General features: G+C 43.4%; 2 protein-coding genes and 1 pseudogene across 5 annotated transcripts in view; 2 read left to right on the top strand and 1 right to left on the bottom strand.

Moving 5' to 3' along the window:
* LOC144698352 (uncharacterized) overlaps positions 1-22,318 on the top strand; it is a 674,481-nt pseudogene that overhangs the window by 550,324 nt on the left and 101,839 nt on the right. The window lies entirely within an intron of this gene.
* Positions 1,310-11,427, bottom strand: LOC144698340 (uncharacterized). The gene is made up of 2 exons (XM_078570300.1): positions 11,299-11,427; positions 1,310-3,017 (listed from the first exon to the last, which is right to left on the bottom strand). Exon 2 carries the CDS (start codon positions 2,649-2,651, stop codon positions 2,061-2,063), a length of 591 nt encoding a protein of 196 aa, XP_078426426.1. The 5' UTR covers positions 2,652-3,017; positions 11,299-11,427; the 3' UTR covers positions 1,310-2,060.
* LOC144698344 (uncharacterized) lies at positions 14,042-16,918 on the top strand. Of its 3 annotated transcripts, none has more exons than XM_078570304.1 (2): positions 14,042-14,420; positions 15,880-16,918. In XM_078570304.1, exon 2 carries the CDS (start codon positions 16,412-16,414, stop codon positions 16,772-16,774), a length of 363 nt encoding a protein of 120 aa, XP_078426430.1. In that variant the 5' UTR covers positions 14,042-14,420; positions 15,880-16,411; the 3' UTR covers positions 16,775-16,918. The 3 variants fall into 3 exon arrangements, with proteins under 3 accessions (XP_078426430.1, XP_078426433.1, XP_078426432.1); XM_078570307.1 differs by having other exon boundaries at positions 14,042-14,367; XM_078570306.1 differs by having other exon boundaries at positions 14,042-14,234; positions 14,833-16,918.

Genomic DNA, 22,318 nt, shown 5'->3' on the forward strand with positions numbered 1-22,318 from the left:
TTTCAATTCATGTGCACCTTGTTTGTGCATTTGCCAGATTAAAACTTGAATTGAATCCATCGTTCTCCATCATAAGAGCATTCAAGGTGGAAAGCCATAAATACTTGGACACTCAGGGAATCAATGGATATGGGGGTAGGGTGAAAGTAGAGTGGAGCTGGAAGCTCATTCAATGGTGGAGCAGGTTCAATCATTGGTCTATCAATCAATGGTCTATCCCTCCTCCAATTTCTTGTGTTCTTTTGAACATCACTATGAATCACTATGATCCTTTAAAAGCGGAGGCTGGTGGGGTGAAAAGTGAGGGGAAGAGCAACCCTATCATGGTTCTGGGAGTGATAAATAAATGAAACTGGCGATAAGGAGAGCTTTGAGATCGGATGAGTCAGTGCTGCTGGAGGGAGAGATCGAGTGTGTCCATACGGCGGCGCATGGCACTGAGTGTAGATCTCAGGGTGAGGTGAGAACAGCAGTGCGAGGAGCATTCTATGTCCCGGAGATACCTGTCTTCCTGGGTGGATTCAAAACATGAGGGATGGAACTTTAGTTGAATCCACATGGGGTAAGTCAGAGACGGAGACAGTCACTGAGGAAGGAACCATGATAGGGTCCCCCTTGTCTTCACTTATCACCCCACCAGCCTCCACATTCAAAGGATCATCCTCCACCATTTCTGCCAACTCCAGCATGATGCCACCACCAAACACATCTTCCCCTCACCACCCCCATCAGCATTCCATAGGGACTACTCTGGGACACCCTGGTCAATGCCTCCATCACCCCTAACACCTCATCCCCTTTCCAAGGCACCTTCCCTTGCAATCATGAAAGGTGCAACACCAGCCCCTTTACCACCTCCTTTCTCACTGTCCAAGGGGCCAAATACTCCTCTCCGGAGAAGCAGCACTTCACTTACACTTCCCTCAATTTAGTCTACTGCATTCGCTGCTCCCAATTCGGTTTCCTCTACATTGGAGAGACCAAATGCAGACTGGGTGACTGCTTTGAGGAACACCTTCGGTCTGTCCGCAATCATGATACAGACCTTCCTGTCGCTTGCCAATTCAACACACCACCCTGCTCTCATGCCCACATGTCCGTCCTTGGCCTGCTGCAATGTTCCATTGAAACTCAACGCAAACTGGAGGAACAGCACCTCATCTTCCGATTAGGCACTTTCCAGCCTTCTGGACTTAATATTGAGTTCAACAACTTCATGGCATGTACTCTCTCCTCTATCCTCCTCCCTTTTTCACCCATTTAAAAGATTTCATTTTATTTTTTCATTTATTCATGTTTTATTCCCTTTTACATCGTCTTTCATTTTGACCATGACATCTTTGTCAATCTCTCCTTAGCCCCACCTATCACTGGCCCTCGATCCAGCTTCACCTGCTCCACCCCCGGCAACCAGCACCTTAAAACAGTATACATTTTGTCACATTTCTACTTCTCTTTAGCTCTGAAGAAGGGTCATACAGACTCAAAGCATTAACTTTGTTTCTCACTCCACAGATGATGTCAGACCAGCTGAGATTTTCCAGCATTTTCTGTTTTTATCTCTGAATTACTAGTCTAGTAACAATATCACTATTGCATTGTCTCCCCCTCTTGTGGTAAACTAATTTCTAATGAGAGTTGCTGAATTATGGGGAAGGTTCAGAGACAGCAGTTCTTAAAGGGACACAGCAGCCCCGAGGACACAACCAGCTATAGATCCAGAATATTAAACTCCAGCCCAGTTACAGGGATTATTAACATCAGCAGAAACAAACCCCAACTGTCAGAATGAACATGGTTCAATCCTGGATGTGATTAACAAAGAACAAAGAAAAGTACAGCACAGGAACAGGCCCTTCGGCCCTCCAAGCCTGCGCTGATCATATTGCCCGTCAACTAAAACATTTTGCACTTCTGGGGTCCGTATCCCTCTATTCCCATCCTATTCATGTATTTGTCAAGCTGCCTCTTAAACACCACTATTGTACCTGCTTCCACCACCTCCTCTGGCAGCGAATTCCAGACACAGCAGCGATAACAGCAGAGTCTGACTTCTGCAGTCACTTGTGAACTCGCTGGTGTCTCAGCAAGTTGGATGACTGAGTGAATTCCTTCCCACACTTGGAGCAGGTGAATGGCCGCTCTCCAGTGTGAAGTCGCTGGTGTACAATGAGGCTGAATGAAGACCTGAATCTCCTTCCACAAGAAGTACAGCTGAACGGCCTCTCCCCAGTGTGAATTCGCTGGTGCGTTAGCAGGTCAGATGACTGAGTGAAACCCTTCCCACACTCAAAGCAGGTGAACGGCCTCTCCCCAGTGTGAACTCGCTGGTGTTTCAGGAGGTTGGATAACTGAGTGAATCCCTTCCCACACTTGGAGCAGGTGAATGGCTTTTCCCCAGTGTGAACTCGCTGATGTTTCAGGAGATTGGATAACTGAGTGAATCCCTTCCCACACTCGGAGCAGGTGAATGGCCTCTCTCCAGTATGAACTCTCTGATGTGCCAGCAGGCTGGATGACCAAATAAATCCCTTCCCACACTTGGAGCAGATAAACGGTCTCTCCCCTGTGTGGGTGCGTTGGTGGTTTTCAAGCCAGGATGGGTAATTGAATCCCTTCCCACATTCCTCACATTTCCATGGTTTCTCCATGGTGCGGGCGTCCCTGTGTCTCTCCAGGTTTGATGATCAGTTGAATCCTTGTCCACACATAGAACACGTGTACAATTTCCCCCTGCTATGAATGGTGTGATGTTATTTCAGGCTGTGTAACTGGTTAAAGCTCTTTCCACAGTCAGTTCACTGGAACACTCTCACTCGGGTGTGTGTGTGTCTCGGTGCTTTTCCAGTCTCACTGATGTTTGAAATCTTTTCCCACAGGCAGAACAGACAAACATTTCTCCTTCCACATTTAAAGATCGATGACGTTCAGTTCCTGTTGAATCGAGTGACAGTGTCAAATCTTGATGTGATGTTTGGTTTGAGTTTCCCGTCCGCAAATCCTCCCCTTCTAATTCTCTGTAAAAGGAGTTTACAAAAGTCATCACTGTAAGAACAGGATAGAAATATAGAACAGACAATTCTTGTTTCTCTGGAACATTTTTTCCTCTCTCGTTTCCCCAAAGCTGCAAATCCCCGTCCCACACACTCTCCCTCCTCCCGTGTGCTGAAATCCAAATAGAGATTTGCACAATTTTTTCTCTATCTGCTCAACCAAATTTGTACAACTGGAGATAACAATATGTTTCATCATTCACTTCAGTCATTACTCGTGACAAAACATTAATCTGAAACCCGCTAACCGACCATACAGAATAGCAGACATTAACCTTGTGCCCAAAACTTACTGCGTGGTGATTTAGTGAGTGATTGTGAAGGTGGTTTCTCCAAACCTCCCAGGGTTTCCTTCCTTCCTTCTCTCCCTCTCTAACTAAGTTAAACCTGGGATCAGTCTCATGGTCTATTCTGGTTCCTGCTTCTCTTCCTGATGACTAATTAACTCCAATTAAACACTGAGAAGACTGAAGATACTGTTTTCGGTCCCTGCTCCAATCTCCAGATACCAACTCCATCCCTCTCCCTGGGAACAGTCTGAGATTAAGCCACAACATTGGCATTAAAATTGATCTCGAGATGAGTTTCTGACCTCATATCTGTATCTGTGTCATCACTAAGGTCTACTGTTTCCACCTCCGTAACATCACCCGACCTCACTTTGTCTCAGTGCATCTGCTGCTGAAACCCTCATCGCTGCCGTTTTTACCTCCAGACTCGACTATTCCAACACACTCTTGGCTGGTTACCATCCAAAAGTCTTCTGTCCATGTCTTCACTTGCAATGTTCCCCTAACACCCCTCTGCTTCCTCACCTGCCTTGGCTCCCGGTCAAGCAGCAAATTGAGTTTTAAATTCTCATCCTTGTTTCCAAATCCCTCCATGACCTCCTCTCTGCCTATCTCTGTAATCTCCTCCAGCCCCACAAACCTCTGAGATATTTACACTGCTCTAATTCTGGCCTTGTACATTCCCTATTTTAATCACTCCACCATTAGTGACCGTGCCTTCAGTTCCCTTGTCCCCAAGCTCTGAGATTCTCTCCCTACACCTCTCCCTCTGTCTATCACACTTTCACCCTTTAATGCACTTGAGTATTGTAAAAAAAAAGAAACATTCTGTCAAAACATTTAATCTTGTACTCATCAGGACAGACACAAGAACATCAAATTTCAAAGATTATCAGTCGGGCTCGTAATGTGTCTCACTTACCCTTGCTAGAAGCTACATATATTCATACACAGGGGCCCGTCCTCTGCAGGCATAAGAAACAAGTCCAGGCAGGGCACCTTTTGTTGAATTAAACAAAAGCACATGATTAATGCTCCCTGGTACATTCTCCATAGCAATGATCAATCAGAACTGACTGGCCAATCAATCAGCACCCTTTTCTCATGCAGTATGAACTGTTGTTCCCTATGAAATTTGGTTTATTTTCAGCCCTGCAATCTCTCTATTTCCTTTTTGAATGACTCCCACTGCTCGAACGTAGATTTTCCTTCAAGTAGCTGCTCCCAGTCCACTTTGTCCAGATCCTGTCTTATCATATTAAAATCGACCTTCACCCAATTCGGAACCTTTATTTCTGGACCATCTTTGGCCTTTTCCATAACTACCTTAAATCTTACTGAGTTATGGTCACTATTGCCAAAATTCTCCCCCATCGACACTTCTACCGCCTGCTCGGCTTCGCACCACTGCCTCTCTTGTAGAACTTCCTATGTGTTGGGTTAAAAAGCTCTCCTGGATACATTTTAAGAATTCAGCCCCCTCTAAGCCTTTCACACTTTGTCTATCCCAGTTAATATTGGGGAAGTTGAAATCCCCTACTATTATTACCCTATTATTTTTACACTTTTGTGAGATTTGCCTATATATCTGCCCTTCTATCTCTCACTGACTGTTTGGGGGTTTATAGTACACTCCCAGCAATGCGATTTCCCCCTTTTTGTTTTTAAGTTCTACCTATATCACCTCATTTGAGGAGCCTTCTAAGATATCACCCCTCCTTACTGCAGTAATTGACTCCCTGATAATATTGCGACCCCACCTCCTCTTTTACAGTCCCCACCCCTTTCTTGCCTGAAGATTCCATACCCTGGAATATTGAGCTGCCAGTCCTGTCCCTGCCTCAACCATGTCTCAGTTATAGCAATGACATCATATCCCCATGTGTTAATCAGCATCCTCAACTCACCTGCCTTACTCGTAAGGTTTGTTGCATTAAAATAAATGCCATTCAGCCTTGCTATGCTCCTTTGTGCCTTAACTTGACTATATACATTCCAGACCGACATGTTTTTTCTTCTATACTTGTCTGTGCATCACGCCTACTATACCTCCACTCCTTAACCCACCCCCCTGCCAAATTAGTTTAAACCCCCACCCATAGCATGAGCAACCACCTCGCAAGGATGTTGGTCCCGTTCCAGTTCAGGTGCAACTCGTCAAATTTGTACAAGTCCCACCTTCCCCAGAAGTGAGCCCATTGATCCAGAAATCTCAGGCGCTCCCACCTGCACCAACTCTTGGACAGTGATGGAGTTTTTTATAATCTCTTTTTTACAGCTTTTTAAAAACTTGTTCATGGGATGTGAACATCACTAGCTCAGCCAGCATTTATCGTTGATATCTCTTTGCCCTTGGAAAGGTGGTGGTGAGCTGCCTTCTTGAACCACTGCAGTCCATGTGCCATTAAGAAGGGAGTTCCAGGATTTTGACCCAGTGACAGTGAAGGAACGGTAAGATATTTCCAATTCAGGATGGTGAGTGACTTGAAGGGGAACTTCAATATGGTGGTGTTCCCATCTATCTGCTGTCCTTGTCCTTCTAGATGGTGGTGTGTTTGGAAGGTGCTGTCGAAGGAGCCTTGGTGAGGATTCGCAGGCGGGAAACTCAAACCAAGCATCACATCAAGATTGGACAGGGTCACACGGTTTATCAAGACCTGAATATAATCGTTCCACTTGCTCCACCCCTCTTAAACAGTATGAAGTCCATGATATTTCAACTTCTCTTTAGCTCTGAAGAAGAGTCATACGGACTCTAGACGTTAACTCTGTCTCTTTTTCCACAGTTGCTGTCAGACCTGCAAAGTTTTTCCAGCATCTTGTTTTTTTGCCCCCTATAAAGATGGCTGCGGCGCATGCGCCCTGATGCACATTGCCCCCAATAAAGATGGCGACCGTTACCCCCGTGTCTGTAACTGGGAGAAAGCTGCGGCCTCGCTCGGTGCAAACAGGGAGACGGACCCCGGGAAGTTCTTTTTCCGGGTTTACGGATTACGCAACATGTTTACGAAGCCTCCGCGCCCAACCGCCGGATCTATCGCTCCCTCCGCCCCGCCATTAACCCACTCACCGAACGCGGATCCAAGAAAGAAACTTCTCTCCATCGCCAAAACTCATACTGCGCATGCTTCACTCCCAGCTCGGCCCCGCCCCTCGTTCATTGCGATTGGTTGGAGGACCAGCCGCTGCCGCTCGGTCCTCCAGGCCCGCCCCCTCTTCCTATTGGCCCGGAGCTGCCGTCAATCAACCGGGCATTGTGACGGTTTCAGATGGTGAGGGCGGCCACAGACTCAGCCTGACTTGCTGATTCTTGGCAGCATTTTCTGTTTGGGAATTAGAGCTAGAGATGGATGGTCAGTTCCCCTCTGTCCGGGGGGGATTCACACTCATTTCCCTAGTGCACTGATTATCACTTTTACTTTACATGAGAAAGTCCCCGGTTCAATCCCGGCTGGAAGCTTTGTGTTTACAATTGTTACTGAGGAGGAAATTAACAGTGAGTTTAGTTTCATGTCGAACAGGGGGACAGTTATTGTCTCATTCTTTAAAATCCCCTTCTTCACCTTTAAACAGGGAACGATAATCCAGAGAAAACTGATCCGCTGTGAATCCAAAAATAAGATACTGCAGATGCTGGAAATCCGAGCTCAAAACAGAAAATGTTGGAAACACTCAGCAAGTCAAACAGCTTCTGTGGAGATAGAAACAGAGTGAATGTTTCAGATTGGTGACCTTTTATCCAAACTGGAAGAATTTAAAGATTTAATAGTTTACAAATAAGTACAGGGTCAGGGAAAGGAGAGGAGGAAAGAACAAGCAGACTTGTGATAGGATGGAAGGCTGGAGTGATTAAATGACAAAGGGATGATGGTGCGAGGCAACATCGGGTGATCATGAGACAAGGAAATAAACTAATGGGACAAGAGGAGAAACAAAATACAGGTCCAGAGGAGGGATAAATGGTAACAGCAAAATCATCACCAGCACCGACTTTCTGAAAAAAATGGGAGTGGTGGTTTTCATCTGAAATTGTTGATCTGAATGTTGAGTCTGGAAGGTTGTAAACTGTCTAATCAAAGATGAGTTGCTGTTCCTCGAGCTTCCATTGAGTTTCATTGGAACAGTGCAGGAGGCCGAGGACAGAGAAGTCGGAGTGGGAGTGGGGCAGAGGAAAATTAAACTGTAAATGATCAGATCCTCAGGACCACACTCACAGACTGAATGGTGATGTTCCACAAAGCAGTCGCCCAATCAGGAGTTATTCTCCTCAGTGTAGAGGAGACTGCATTGTGAGCAGTGAATAGACAATACTAAAATGCAGGAAGTACAAGTAAATCACTGTGTTCTGGAAAGTGTGTTTGAGGAACTGGAATGTGGGAAGGGAGGAGGTGAAAGGGCGGGTGCTGCATCTGCTGTGCTTACATGTAAATCATTCACAGTGATGTTCATAAGACACAAGGTATGGGACCAAGGGTAGCTTATAAGGCCCCTTGAGCCTGCTCCGTGTTTAAATGATCTTCCACCTTAACTCCTCCTTCCCGCCCTATCCCCATATCCATTGATTTCTTTTGAAGCCAAATATTCATGGATTTCCATATTGAATATACTCAAGATGGAGAAAAATAGATTCAATGCAAGTTTTAATCCAGAAAATTTCCAAACAAGGTGCGCAGAAATTATAAATTCACCTCCTCACTGCTTGGCAATCACGTTAACTGAACTTTATACTGGCCCCGTGCTAAAATCTAGTCATTCTCTGACAGATATTCATAATGCCATGAATGGTAGATTTAGAATAAAAATCGTGCTCCGTTGTGCTGTAAAGGTGAGAGACAACTGTGTAGATGATTCTTAATGTAACAGACTGGCTCATTGGATCTTCTTATTTCATTCCATCTTATTTTCAGCTCATGGGAGAATTCCTGAAATAGAGGATGATGAATAACAGCTCAAAACCACAGACCACTCTCCCACTGTAATACTGATCCTTCCACCGTACAGGAATTTGGGACAAGAGTGGATTTGATGCTCAGACTAGCTCTGTCTCTGATTGAGAACATTGATTGAGAAGCACCAGAGAAGGTGCAAAAAGATTTACTGGAATGATGCCAGAACAGGAAAATGATATCAGCTCTCAAAGATTGAACATATTGGAAAGGCTTCCTCTGGTATAGAAAGTGAGGGGTGACCTTATCAAGGTCTTTAAGATAATGAAAGGGTTTCACAGGGTAGACAAATGGAAGATGTCGCAATTGTGGATGGTTGAGGATAAATATAAATTAGTCACTAATAAATCTAATATGCAATTCAGAAGCAACTTCTTTAGCCAGAGGTAAAGCGGACTGTAAAAGCTTTTGTAAGTATGTAAAAAAAGTCTAGTGAAGACAAATGTATGTCCCTTATGGTTTGAAACAGGAGAATTTATAATAGAGAACAAGGAAATGGCAGAGGAATTAAACAACTACTTTAGTTCTGTCTTCATGCAGGGAGACACAAATAACTTCCCAGAAATACGAGGGAACCAATGGGTCAAGTGAGAGGGAGGATTTGACGGAAATTAGTATTACTAAAACAAGAGTTCTGGAGAAATTAATGGGTCTGAAAGCCGATAAATCCACCGGGCTCGATAATCTACATCCCAGTGTACTAAAGGAGGTGGCCATGGAAATAGTGGATGTGCTGGTTCTCTTCTTCCAAAATTCTGTATATTCTGGAACAGTCCGGCAGATTGGAGGGTGGCACATGTAACCCCACTATTTTAAAAAGGAGGGAGTGAGAAAACAGTGAATTAAAGATCAGTTAGTCTAACATCAGTAGCAGGGAAAATGTAAGAGTATTATAAAGGATATGATAACAGGATATTTAGAAAATATTAACGGGATTAGAAAAAGTCAACATGGATTTATGAAAGGGAAATCATGTTTGACAACCCTACTGGAGTTTTTCTGAGGACGTAACTAGCAGAATAGATAGAGGAGAAGCAGTGGATGTCGTGTATTTGGATTTTCAGAATGCTTTTGATAAAGTCCCACATCAGAGGTTAGTGTGTAAAATTACAGCACATGGGATTAGGATAATATATTGGCATGGAATACGAATTGGTTAGTAGACACGAAACAGAGAGTAGGAATAAATAGTTCTTTTTCAGAGTGGTGATTCGTGAGTTACCACAGGGATCAATGCTTTGGCCACAACTGTTCACAATATATATCAATGATTTGAATGGGGGAACCAATGTAATATTTCCAAGTTTGCTGATGACACGAAACTTGGTGGGAATGCGAGTGTTGAGGAGAGTGTTAAGAGGCTTCAAGGCGATTTAGACAGGTTGAGTGAATTGGCAAATACATGGTAGATGCAGTATAACTGGATACGTGTCAAGTTATCCATTTTGGTCAGAAAAACACTGGCAGAGTATTGTTTAAATGGTGAATGATTGGGAAATGTTGATGTTCAAAGGGACCTGGGTGTCCCTGTACACCAATCACTGAAAGCAAACATGCAGGTGCAACAAACAGCTTAGAAGGCAAATGGTATGTTGGTCTTCGTTGAGAGAGGACTTGAGTACAGGAGCAAGGATATCTTACTGCAGCTGTACAGGGCCTTGGTGGAATACTGCGCACAGTTTTGGTCTCCTTACCTAAGAAAGGATATACTCGCCATAGAGGGAGCGAAGCGAAGGTTCACCAGACTGATTCCTGGGATGGCAGGATTGTTGTATGAGGAGAGATTGGGCCAACTAGGCCTGTATTCACTGGTCTTTAGAAGAATGAGAGGAGATCTCATTGAAACATATATAATTCTGACAGGGATGACCAGACTGGATGAAGGGATGATATTTCTCCTGGCTGGTGGGTCTAGAACATGGGGTCACAGTCTCAGAATACGGGGTAGGCCATTTAGGATTGAGTTGAGGAGAAACTTCTTGACTCAGAGGGTAGTGAACTTGTGGAATTCTCTACCACAGAGGGATGTGGAGGCCAATTCAGTGAATATATTTAAGAGGGAAAAAGAGAGCTTTCTGAACTCTAAAAGCTTCAAGGGGCATGGGGAGAGAGCTGGAGTATGACGTTGAGAGAGAGCATCAGCCATGATCATATTGAAAAGCGGAGTAGACTCGAAGGACCGAATGGCCTATACTCCTGCTCCAATCTTCTAAGTTTCTATATGTTCAAAATCATGAAGGGGCTGGATAGAGTAGATAGGTCGAAACTATTCCGGCTCGTAACGGGATCGAGAATGGGAGGGCACAGATTTAAAATGATTTGCAAAGGAAGCAAATGTGATGTGAAGAAAGACCTTTTCACACAGCAAGTGGTTCTAGACTGGAGGCAGGTTCCATCGAGGCATCCAAGAGGAAAATAGATGATTATTTGAATAGAAACAATGTACAGGGCTATAGGGAAAAGGCAGGAGAATGGCACTACGTCATGATGCTCATTTGAAGAGCTGGTGTGGACAAAATGGGCCGAATAGCCTCCTTCTGCACCATAACAGTTCTCTGAAAATTTCAATTATCCTCCGCCTTGAAACATACAGGCACTTGGTAGCTGAACAGTCTCCACTAAAATAAATAAATAACGAAATAAATCTCCTCTTGCATATTTTGAAGCTGTTTTGTTTTCTCTGTATGACCTTAATATGAAGCTACATGACTAATGTTATTAACGTTTAGGTTGGTAAAAATGAGGAACTGAAGCACAATAACACACACAGACACACACCCGAGACTGACAGACGAAGTGGGTCTCTCAGGAGAGACACACACAGACACATGCCCGAGACTGACAGACGGAGTGGGTCTCTCAGGAGAGACACACACAGACACACGCTCGAGACTGACAGACGGAGTGGGTCTCTGAGGAGAGACACACACAGACACATACACCGAGACTGACAGACGGAGTGGGTCTCTCAGGAGGGACAAACTCCCTGAAAGCAAGGATGTCATCAACTTGGCTCAGTTTTTGCTCCATTTTCGGCTGGAAATTTGGTGAATGATTGTAAATGAACGGAAATAAGAAAACAAAGAGTTTTGGGATGGTTTTTGTTCCAATTACCCGATAATTAATTCGGTGGGCACCTGGTTAATATTGGAAATGATGAAGAGCGCAGTTAGGAGAATTCATACCTGTGCATGGAGACCACAATAAATTTGAAAACCATCACCTTCGCCACTCAGCCATTAATATGTGCCTTGCAATCTGTGCTGTTGGTTGAGACAGAAATCTCAATAAAATTAACAAAAGGAACACTTAGGGAAAATTTTGAGGTGTTGTAGCCCACAAGAGATACAGAACAAGAACTAGAATGTGGGATTAGGCTGGTTTGTTCTTATCCTGCCAACATGGACATGATGGATCGAATGGCCTCCTTCAGGGCCGTAAAGATTTTTAGTTTTCAATGTTTCAATGCTTCAGAATAATCATGCCCACCCGCTTCCCCTGTCTTATGAGTGTTTGCTCAATTAAATGTTTGTAAAAGGTAACGGTGGGGAAGGATTGAGAGTTTTCAGTGTGGGACAGAAGTGACATGGATCAACAGAGAAGCAACACTTTTCCAATTAGAGCAGAAATAGATGACAGATACAGAATCCCTCTCCCACCTTTGGAATCTTTACTAATTCCATCACCATCACTTTTGCCTTTCATCCTTATCCCTTTTGTTATTTATTCTCTCCTGCCTTCCGCCCGATCACAAACCTTCCCTTCTGTTCTTTCCCTCTCCCCCTCCCCCGTCTGTGAACTTTCTGAAAATCTGTAACATCTCTTGCTTCTTTCCATTTCTGATGAAAGTTCAGCGGCCTGAATTGTTAACTGTTTCTCTTTCCACAGGCTCGGCCCAACTGCTAAATATTTTGAGCATTTTCTGGTTGGGAATGAGAGCGATCAATGTATGGCCATTTCCCCTCTGTCCGGGATGTGTGACACTGATTTCCTGAGTGCAGTGGTCATAATGTTTGCTTGAAATGTGAAATTAGCCGGTGAGATCTCACCTCGAAGATTTGCCATTCAATTGTTTCAGAATGGAGTTGGCACAGTGATAAAATCAGCGAGGATTAATCCAGAGGCCCAGGCACAAGGCTTCAGATTCCAACAAAGCTTGAGATTTAGCTTTTTTTTATTCTTTCATGGGGTGTCGTTGTCGCTGCCTCGGCCAAAATATATTTTCCATCCCTAATTGCCTTGAGAAGGTGGTGGTGAGCTGCTTTCTTGAACTGCTGAAGGCCATATGTTGTGGGTACACATACAGTGCTGCTCGGGAGGGAGTTCCAGGACTTTGACCCAGTGACAGTGAGGGAACAGCGATATAGTTCCAAGTCAGGATGGCGTTTGGCTTGGAGGGGAATTTGCAGGTGGTTGTGTTCCCATGCATCCTCTTCCCTTGTCCTTCGAGGTGGTAGAGGTCACGGATTTGGATGGTGCTGTTGAATGAGCGTTGGTGAGTTGGGAATTGAATTAATAAATCTGGAATTGAAAGCTAGTCTCAGGAATGGTGAAGTAAAGCTTTCTTCAATTGTCATGAAAACCCATCTGGTTCACTAATATCCTTTAAGGAAAGAAATGTGACGTCCTTACACAATCTGAACTACATGTGATTCCAGACCCACAGCAATGAGGTTGACTCTTAACTGCCCCAAGAAATAGCCTAGCAACTCCGTTCATGGGTTATTAGGGATGGACAACAAATGCTGGACTTGATAGTGACACCAACATCCCATGAAATAATATATTGAAAGATGAGCAATTGGCACTTTGTTTAATTTCATGTCGAACAGGGTGACAGTAACTGCGGTCTCATTATTTAAAACCTCGATATTTTACCTATTTAACCAGGTAAAGTTAAGTGAGAGAAAACTGATTCACAGTGACCCAAAATACTGAAGCTGCTGGAAATCCAAACTGAAAAGAACATTTTGGAAGCACCCAGCAGTATCTATGGAAACGGAAACAGAGTGAATGTTTCAGGTCATTGAACTTAAATCCAGTTATACAGTTCTGATGAAAGGTCACAGACCTGAAATGTAAACTATGATTCTATCTCCACATACATTACCAGATGTGATGAGATTTTCTGAATGTTCTGTTTTAATTTCAGATTTACAGTATCTGCAGTATTTTGCTTTTCTTCCAATGTAGAGTGTTGAGAATCTGGAATTCCTTACCAGAATGGTTTGAGATCCACGTCTGACCTGGAAATCCATGGGTAAATTCACACTGAGAAAAGGCAGTTCACCTGCTGATAGTTGGAAAGCATTTACTTGGCCATTCCATTTACTGATACAGCAGCACAGTCACAATGGAGAGCAACCATACGGCTTCTTCATATGTGCAAAGTGATTTACTCATTTTCCCCACCTGTTAGCATTGCGGCTTTAAAGGTTATAAGGATTTGAACCACAATTGGTGCATTCTGACAAGAAACGGTTTTAATGTTTCTTTTTTTGGGGGGTGGAGGGGAATCATTTGTTCACCTCAGTTGTTGAGACACCAGTGAGTTCAAGTCTAACTGTAGGGATTTGTTCTGCTGTTAATTACACTCAGGACAGGACTGTGTTGAAGGACTTGTGCACTTTGGTTGCTGGATCAATTGCTTTGCTAATTTTATATCTTGGCCCTATGGCTACAAACGAAACCGAATCATTTAACATAGATAGTTTCTCAACAATATTTTCTTGCAATGGCAGGGCACTTACCCAGCATTCGCGGCGAGTCAGAATGTGCCCAATTCTCACTACAGGAACATCGTGCGCAGGCGCAATGGCGAGTTAGGAATGGAGCATGCGCACTGTGTGGTTTCCGGCTGGTGCAGGCGCAGTGTGGGTGCTGCAGCTGCGGGGAGGTGGTCATCCGGACTCCGCAAACGGAGAGAAATGGCCGATTGTCGGAGGGTAATGGAGGCGACAGAGTGGGTGGGGAAGCTTCATGAACACCCAGTGGAGGCCTCAAACCCCGAATGAGAACCTATCGGGCCCGCGTTAGCGTCGAACGAAGCCGGCAACAGCTTCAGGGCCGCGTCTAGAGGTTGGAAGCACGAGATCATGCAGCAGGGCGCATGCGCCGTCACCCTGATCCAGGTAGCAGGAGGAGAGAATGTTGTGAATTTTTATCACAGAATCACAGTGCAGAAGAGGCCCTTCGGCCCATCGCCTCTGCACCGACACGTGAGAAACACCTGACCTACCTCCCTAATCCCATTTACCAGCACTTGGCCCATAGCCTTGAATGTTATGACGTGCCAAGTGCTCATCCAGGTACTTTTTAAAGGATGCGAGGCAACCCGCCTCCACCACCCTCCCAGGGAGTGCATTCCAGACTGTAACCACCCTCTGGGCTATCCTGGACCGTACTTATCCTGGACTGACAGGGATGGATTTTGGAAACTCCTTTTACAGGGGGCTAGAAGGGGAGGATTTACACACAGCAAACTCAAACCAAGAGAAATGTTTGTCTCTTCTCAATTTCTATTCTGGATTTTTTTTAATGCAGTATATTTGAAGAACAGAATTTGAAGACGGGAAACTCAAACCAAATGACAGATCAAAACCTGACAGAGTCACTCGATTCATCAGAGCCTGACAGTATGTTTGTCTGTGGAAAAAATATTGAAACATCTGTCTGACTGGAAATACGAAAGGTCATTGTCACGGAGGGATTGGAAAAAAAAGGATAAGAATTTTAAATTTAGTTATTGTTTAAGCGGGAACCTGTGTAGGTCAGTGAGTACAGGGTGATGGGTGAGTGAATGGTACTAACTGCAGAGGACAGAGGCAGCAGAAGATTGGATAAACTGCAGGTTATCAGGGCTGAAAGTGGGAGGCCAGCCAGGTGTGCGTTCGAATAGTCAAGGCCAGAGGTAATAAAGGAATGCATGAGTTTCAAGAGCAAATGAGCAGAGACAGGGCCAAGTCAGTGATGTGACTGAGATGGGAATGTGCACTCTTGTAGATGGTACAGACAAGTGGTCAGAAGCTCAGCTAGTGATTTAATATTAGCCCCTGGTTGTGACCAGTCTGGTTCAGCCCTGAATAGTTACCAGGGAGAGGGATGGAGTCGGTGGCTAGGGAACCAACGACAATGGCTTCAGTCTTCCCAATATTTAAACAGAGGGAATTTCTGTTCATCCAGTACTGGATGCCAGACAAATCAGGACAGTGTGTGACATGGAGGGGAACTTGGAGGTGATGGTGTTCACATACACCTGCTACCCTAGTCCTTCTAGGTGGTGAAGTTTGAGGGTTTGGTGCTTTTGACAATGTTCTGGTTTATTATTACATATATAAAATCCCTCACCTTCGCAACTTTGTTTTCCCTCGTCACATAGAGCTCAGAGTCTTGTGTAGACCCAGACCAGATGGCAAGTTCCCTTCCCTGAAGGACATTAGTTGTTTTTTCATGACAGTCCAGCTGTTTTCATGGCCACTTTTTCCTAGTGCCGGTGCCACAAATGACCAGATTCATTCAGCTAATTTCAGCCTTTGTGTTTATATGGGTTCTCTCTCATTCACTTTTTTCTGTTTTAAATCAATGTCACAGGGCATAAGAATGGGAGGATTTCCAATCTGGAATCTGAAACCAACCATCACATCAGGATCTGACAGAGTTGCCTAATTTATCCTAACCTGAATATCAGGGGATTTTAAACATGGAAGGAGAAAGCACCCTTCACAGTGGAGAGAAACCGTACACGTGCTCTGTGTGTGGGCAAGCCTTCAGCCAATCATCTAGCCTGTGGAAACACAAGCGCAGGCACACTGGGGTGAGACCGTGAAAATGTGGGGACTGTGAGAAAAGGTTCTATGATCAGTTTGAGCTGGCAAATCATTGGCGCAGTCATAGTGCGAAGAGACCATTCAACTGCTCTGTGTGCAGAAAAGGATTCATTACTTCATCTCACCTGCTGGAACACCAGCGAGTTCACGCTGGGGAGAGACAGTTCACCTGCTCCGAGTGTGGAAAGGGATTCACTCAATCATCTCGGCTGCTGACACACCAGCGAGTTCACACTGATGAGAGACCTTTTAAATGCCCAGACTGTGGGAAGTGCCATAAAAGTTCCGGGGAGCTAATGCGCCATCAACATGTTCACTCTGATGAGAGACCGTTCAGGTGCTCACACTGCGGGGCTGGGTTCAAGGCATCATATGATCTCTCAGTTCATCGGCGAATTCACACAGGGGAGAGGCCGTTCACCTGCTCCGAGTGTGGAAAGGGATTCACAACCTCATCCAACCTACTGGACTACCAGCGCACTCACACTGGGGAGAGGCCATTCGCCTGCCTCGAGTGTGGGAAGAGATTTGCTCGTTCGTCCACCCTGCTAAGACACCAGCGGTTTCACACTGGGGAGAGACCGTTCATCTGCTCCAAGTGTGGGAAGGGATTCACTACCTCATCCAACCTGCTGAAACACCAGAGAGTTCACAAGTAATGACAATGATTGGATTTTTCTGTTAATCCCATCCAGGACTGAACTTTGTTCATTAGGGTCTGTTTCTGCTCATGTTATTGAACTCCAGCCCAGTTATATCCATTAATATTGTGGATAAAAGTCAAATAAATCAGCTTTGTGTTGAACGCAGACTGTGTTGAGTCTTTTTAATATCTCTAAAACTATTTAGTTCCTTTTGAAGGGGTCTCCCTCTCCCCTATCTCCTCCATCCCACCTCCAACCACAAGTGTGAGGAGCTCATGGAGATTCTTTGTCACTAAGATTGGGACAATCCAATCAGCTGCCTCTGCTGCTTCCCTCCCTTCCACTAGCCCACCGGGACAAACTGTCTCTAAAGTTCCCCCTTGTCTGAGCCCTGAATCCACATCTTACTCCAGTTTCTCTCCCATCTCCCCTCGTGCCCTCTCAGTGTTCATCTTGTCCATAAGACCCACCTCCTGCTCCATCCGCTCTATTCCCACTAAACTGTTGATCACCCAACTTCCCCATGTTCCCTGGTGTTGATAATGGCTACATCTCTTCAACTCCTGTCCCTCTGTCCTTAAAATCCAGCATCATCACCAACTCCTCAATAAAACTAACCCTTGACCCCACTGTCACTGCCTGAACTCCAACTTCCTTTTCCTCTTCGAAGTCCTGAAATGTGTTAAAACTCCGAAATTTCTGTCCCTCTTTGCTGGGACCCTGTTTGAATCCTTCCAATAAGATTTCCACTCCTGGTCTCATCAAAGTTACAAATGACACCCTATCCTGAATCGGCAAACTATCTCATCATTCCTTTTGAACGTTCTTCAGTCTTCAACCGGTTAACCAATCCATCATCCCCCAATGCCTCTCCACTGTTCTCCAGCTGATTGCAACGTCACACTCTGGTTCCTTCCTTATATATATCATTGTAGCCAGAGAATCACCTGCAGGAGCTGTGAATATTTGATTTATATTTTTATATACTCACTGGATAACTAATTGGGTCTCATTAAACGATACAAGAAAGCATCGTTATCACTGTGATATTACCTTGCAGGACAAATCCTTCTAACTAGAGCAGCTCTTTTGGATAAGGTCATCAGGCAAGAGTGAAGACGTTGCTGTCCATGACCGAAGCCCAGAGTGGTCCAAGCATCTTGTAATTACTATTAAAATGCAATATTCAGCAGAACAAATAAGGTCACAGTGGGAAAATATTAAAATTAATGGCACTTCACTTAAATGTATGCAGAATTTGTAGCAAGATGGATGAATTCATAACAATTAGAAAAAATGACTATGATATGATAGTAATAGAGTGTGAAAGTGGCCACAGCTAAGGAATGAAAGATCAAGGCCAGTTTGACACTTTGGAAGGAAAGAAAAGGAGGTGGGGTAGCTCTGTTAAAAAAAGATGAGACCAGGACATTGGTGAGAAATGATCTTGGTCTCAATGAACAAAATGTAACATCAGCTTGGATGGAGCCAAGAAATTGCAAATAAGACGCTGGTAGGAGTGGTTATAGGCCCCTGATGGTATCTGCAATGTAGGACAGTGTATAAAACAATAAATAATGGGGGCTTGTTATAAAGGTGCTGCAATAATCATGGGACATTTTAATTTTAATTTGAATTGGGCCAATAACATTGGATGAATTCATAGAGTGTATTCGGGATTGCTTCTTAGAATAATATGTACTGAACCAACTTGGGAACAGGCTGTTTTAGACCTGATAATGTGTGATAGGACAAGATTAATTCATGCCACCATAGTACGGGATCCCCTAGATCAGAGTGATCATAACATAATGGAATTTCACAATCACTTCGAGGGTAAGATATGTGGGTCTTAAACTTGTGGGCAATTACAAGGGTAGGAAGACACAGTTGGCTCAAGTGGACCGGTAAAATGCATTAGAAGGTAAGACAGTAGAGAAATAGTGGCAAACATTTAAGAAGCTATTTCATAACCAGCAAAAGATATATTCCATTGAGAAAGAAAGACTATCTGTCATGAAGGGATATCAATGCATATAATGTTATTGGAAATTATTTAAAATTGGACTTGTAGCAAGGTCTTTGTGAGAGTGTGTGTGTGTCCTAATTGGATTAAAGTCCGATAGTTTGTGTGCTTTGATGTATAGTAGTTTTGAGATGTTAATTGGGTGAACAATACGTTAAAAGGTAAAGAGTGCATTCGCATTTTGTTGAATAAACCATTCAAAGACTGGGGGTGAAATCTTGCACCTGACTAGGAGACACCAAGCAATATGTTTATATTACTAATAAAATTGGTACTATGAAAGGAGTTTTATTGTTTGGAGAGGTGGAGTTCAAAGGGCCTGGAGATACGATGAGAATATGCATTCAAAGAGAAGGCTAGGTATATACAGAAGAGTTTTGTGTGAGGAAGTCAGGCATGGAAGATCTAATCCTGTAAGCCTACCATTGTGTTTGCGAAGGACCAAATTGAAAGGAACCACATCTTTAATTCATAAGGTAAAATGTGCTTTGCCCAGTGTCTGTTTAAGTCTATGGGTTATTGTTGCCTTGGGGAAGATTACCTGGGAGTGATTAATTTGAGGATTTGTTTAAAAGTTATTACGGTGGTAATTTGTAGATGTGTTTAATTTCTTATTAAAATTAATAAATGTTTAATTTATATAAAAAGCCTCTGGAGGCTTGGTGGTTTCATTTCTGAATTCAGAGCTGTATCTCAAACATACCAATTGAAAATATAGGTTATGAAAGTTGTTTAAAGTTCCCTCTGGGATTTTAAATAACTCAGCCTTTACCAACTGCTATGCCATAACAATCTACAAGAAGGATGCACCACCCATGGCTAACTAAAGAAGTTAAAGGTTGTACCATATTGAAAGAAAAGATCCTCAATGCTGTAAATATTAGGGGTAGCCCAGAGGATTAGGAAAATTTTTGAAACCAGCAAAGGGTGACTAGGAAAATGATAAAGAAGGAGAAATTGGATTACCAGAGAAAAACTAGTAATAAAAATAAGCACAGGCAGTAAAAGGTTCCAAAAGAAGAGTCATACAGACTCGAGATGTTGACTCTGTTTATCACGCCACAGATACTGCCAGACCTGCTGAGTTTTAACAGCATTTTATGTTTTTATTTCAGATTTTCAGCATCCGCAATATTTTGCGTTCAACTTTTTTAGTTTTATTCTTCTTCAGTTTGAAGAAGGAACAAAAAGAATTCAGGTAAAACTGAGTGAAATATGAAAGGAATTGAAAGAACAAAGATTGAAATGGGATCACATTCATCCTTGATCTGAAAATGAAGTTACAAAAAGTTGACACAATTGTTCACATTTGAAAATGTTTCTTCAGCCCCTTTTCAAGCAAGCAGAGAAGTTAACCCTTTCCAATCACAGCATGGTGACAATTTGAAGAAAATGCTTTGCTTTTAAAATATTTGGCTTCATCCCATTTGTTATATTTCAAGACAAACTGCCTGAGAACAGGAGATGTGGGAGTTATCTCCAAACTGATTGCAAGCACCTGTACTCCTGCCTCTGACCTGTAAACAACATATTATGTGAGTACTCAATGGAATATAAAGGTCGTCCAGTGCTCCTGAATGAGATAGAATAGTAATTAATGGAATGACGTATTTAGAATAAAAGATAGAGAAAATCACACCACCAATTGGGAAATTGAATAATTCACCTGGGTATAGTTCAAGGGAATAGTTCAGTCTGATATACATGCACATTCCAGTCAAAGTCAGGAAAATATAGATGAGGCCAGTAAATTGATAGATTGAACTTGGTGATGTTTGTGTCCTTGCCTCTGCATATAAAAACTTAATTTGATATCCTGTCCACTATCTGAGGCATCAGAACCATGCAGGGGCAGATAAGCAAAGATCTTAAAGCAGAAACCCCTGTGACATTTTGACGAGATCGCCTGAAAGGCTAAGAGTGGCTTGCATAAGTTGGCACATGCAGCATGCTATTGGGATACGGCATGAGTGTGCAGATGTGATTTGTTATGAGAGGTGTAATTAACATGTGGAAATGCATGGTGACCCTGCATTGAAGAACAGTTCCCAGACATGCTCAGCTACTTGACAACAGAACAACATGAAGTGACTATTGTGGAAAATTGAATGAGGCAACATTTTAAATCATCAAGACATTGACACATACCCCATAGAGAAACTGACTTTCAAACATTCAGGATAGAATTAAACACACTGGTATATAGCAGAGGGAGTAAAATTAATGTGAAGAAGGAAATAGAATCTGGATGTAGGAAATATCCACAAGGTGGATGCAGGTGAACAGAGAGCTGGAGAATCTTTAAAGTCTGTGCATGAACTTTTAATTGAATCAGATATATTTGCAACATGCCAATAATTTAGAATTGTGTGAGATGATCGGCAGGTGGGAAAGGTGAATCTAAGTCGATAGTTATCATATTTTAGTGGAAAAGTTTTGACATTTATCCTTGGTGGCAGCTCAAGGGTTTGTGTTGCTGAATCTGATCATTCTAGTAGCTTTAGTATGTTATCTACAGTTTGTCATCAAGAAATTAAGGAAAACAAGCTCGTAGCTTAGAAATAGTGAGGTTTGAAAGAAGTCAGCTCTGAGGAGTCAATATTTCCTTCTCAAGATTGGACAGTGATTTCTCACAGATCTCCCAATCTTGTATTGAATGTATTGAATATTATAGGAATAGCGCTCTCTCTCTCTCTCTCTGTGTCTCGCTTAGGAACAAAGATTCCTGGCTTGACAAACATCGGACAACATATCCCAATGTTACCTCATCGGGATGGATTCGGTAGTTAAGGAACCAAATTTGTGTGGTGACCGAAGACAATAGCTTTGATCTTGCCAATTTTAAAAAGGAGCAAATGTCTGCTCATCCAGTACTGGATGTCAGGTAAGTAGTTTGATAATTTAGTAACAGTGGAGGACTGGAGAGGGATGGTGGTGAGGTACAGCAGGGCATTGTAAATGTACATGTGAAAATTAACACTGTGCTTTTGGAAGATGCTGCCTAGTGGCAGCATGTAGATGAGAAATAGTAAGGGCCAAGGATAGATCCTGTTTTTAGGATGGGTCAGGACAGTGGATTTAAAGGTGAGAGCAACAGTACCAGAAGAGAGAGAAAACCGTGAACAATATCAGCTAACATGGAGAAGCTGGATGGTCAGCAGTTAGTGGGAACAGGGTCAATGGAGCAGAAGGCAAGACCCATGGACAAGATGAGCACTGAGTGGGCATGAGAGGAAATTGGAGAGAAACTGGAGAGACAAGTGAGTTCAGGGCTCAGACATGGGGCACCTTTACAGAATGTTGGCCCAGTGGGCTACTGGAAGGGAGAGAAGCAGCAGAGGCAGCTGATTGGATTGTCTCAATCTTAGTGACAAAGAAGCTCCATGAGATCCTTGTATTTGCTGTTGGAGGTGAGGACAGAGGAGACTGGAGAGGGAGAGCATTTCAAAAGAAACTAACTACTTTAGGGATATTAAAAAGACTCAACACACTGTGTGTTTTATACAAAGCTGATTTATTTGTATAAATTTATC

Source organism: Cetorhinus maximus, chromosome 23 (assembly GCF_964194155.1).
Source record: "Cetorhinus maximus chromosome 23, sCetMax3.hap1.1, whole genome shotgun sequence".
Taxonomy (NCBI): domain Eukaryota; kingdom Metazoa; phylum Chordata; class Chondrichthyes; order Lamniformes; family Cetorhinidae; genus Cetorhinus; species Cetorhinus maximus.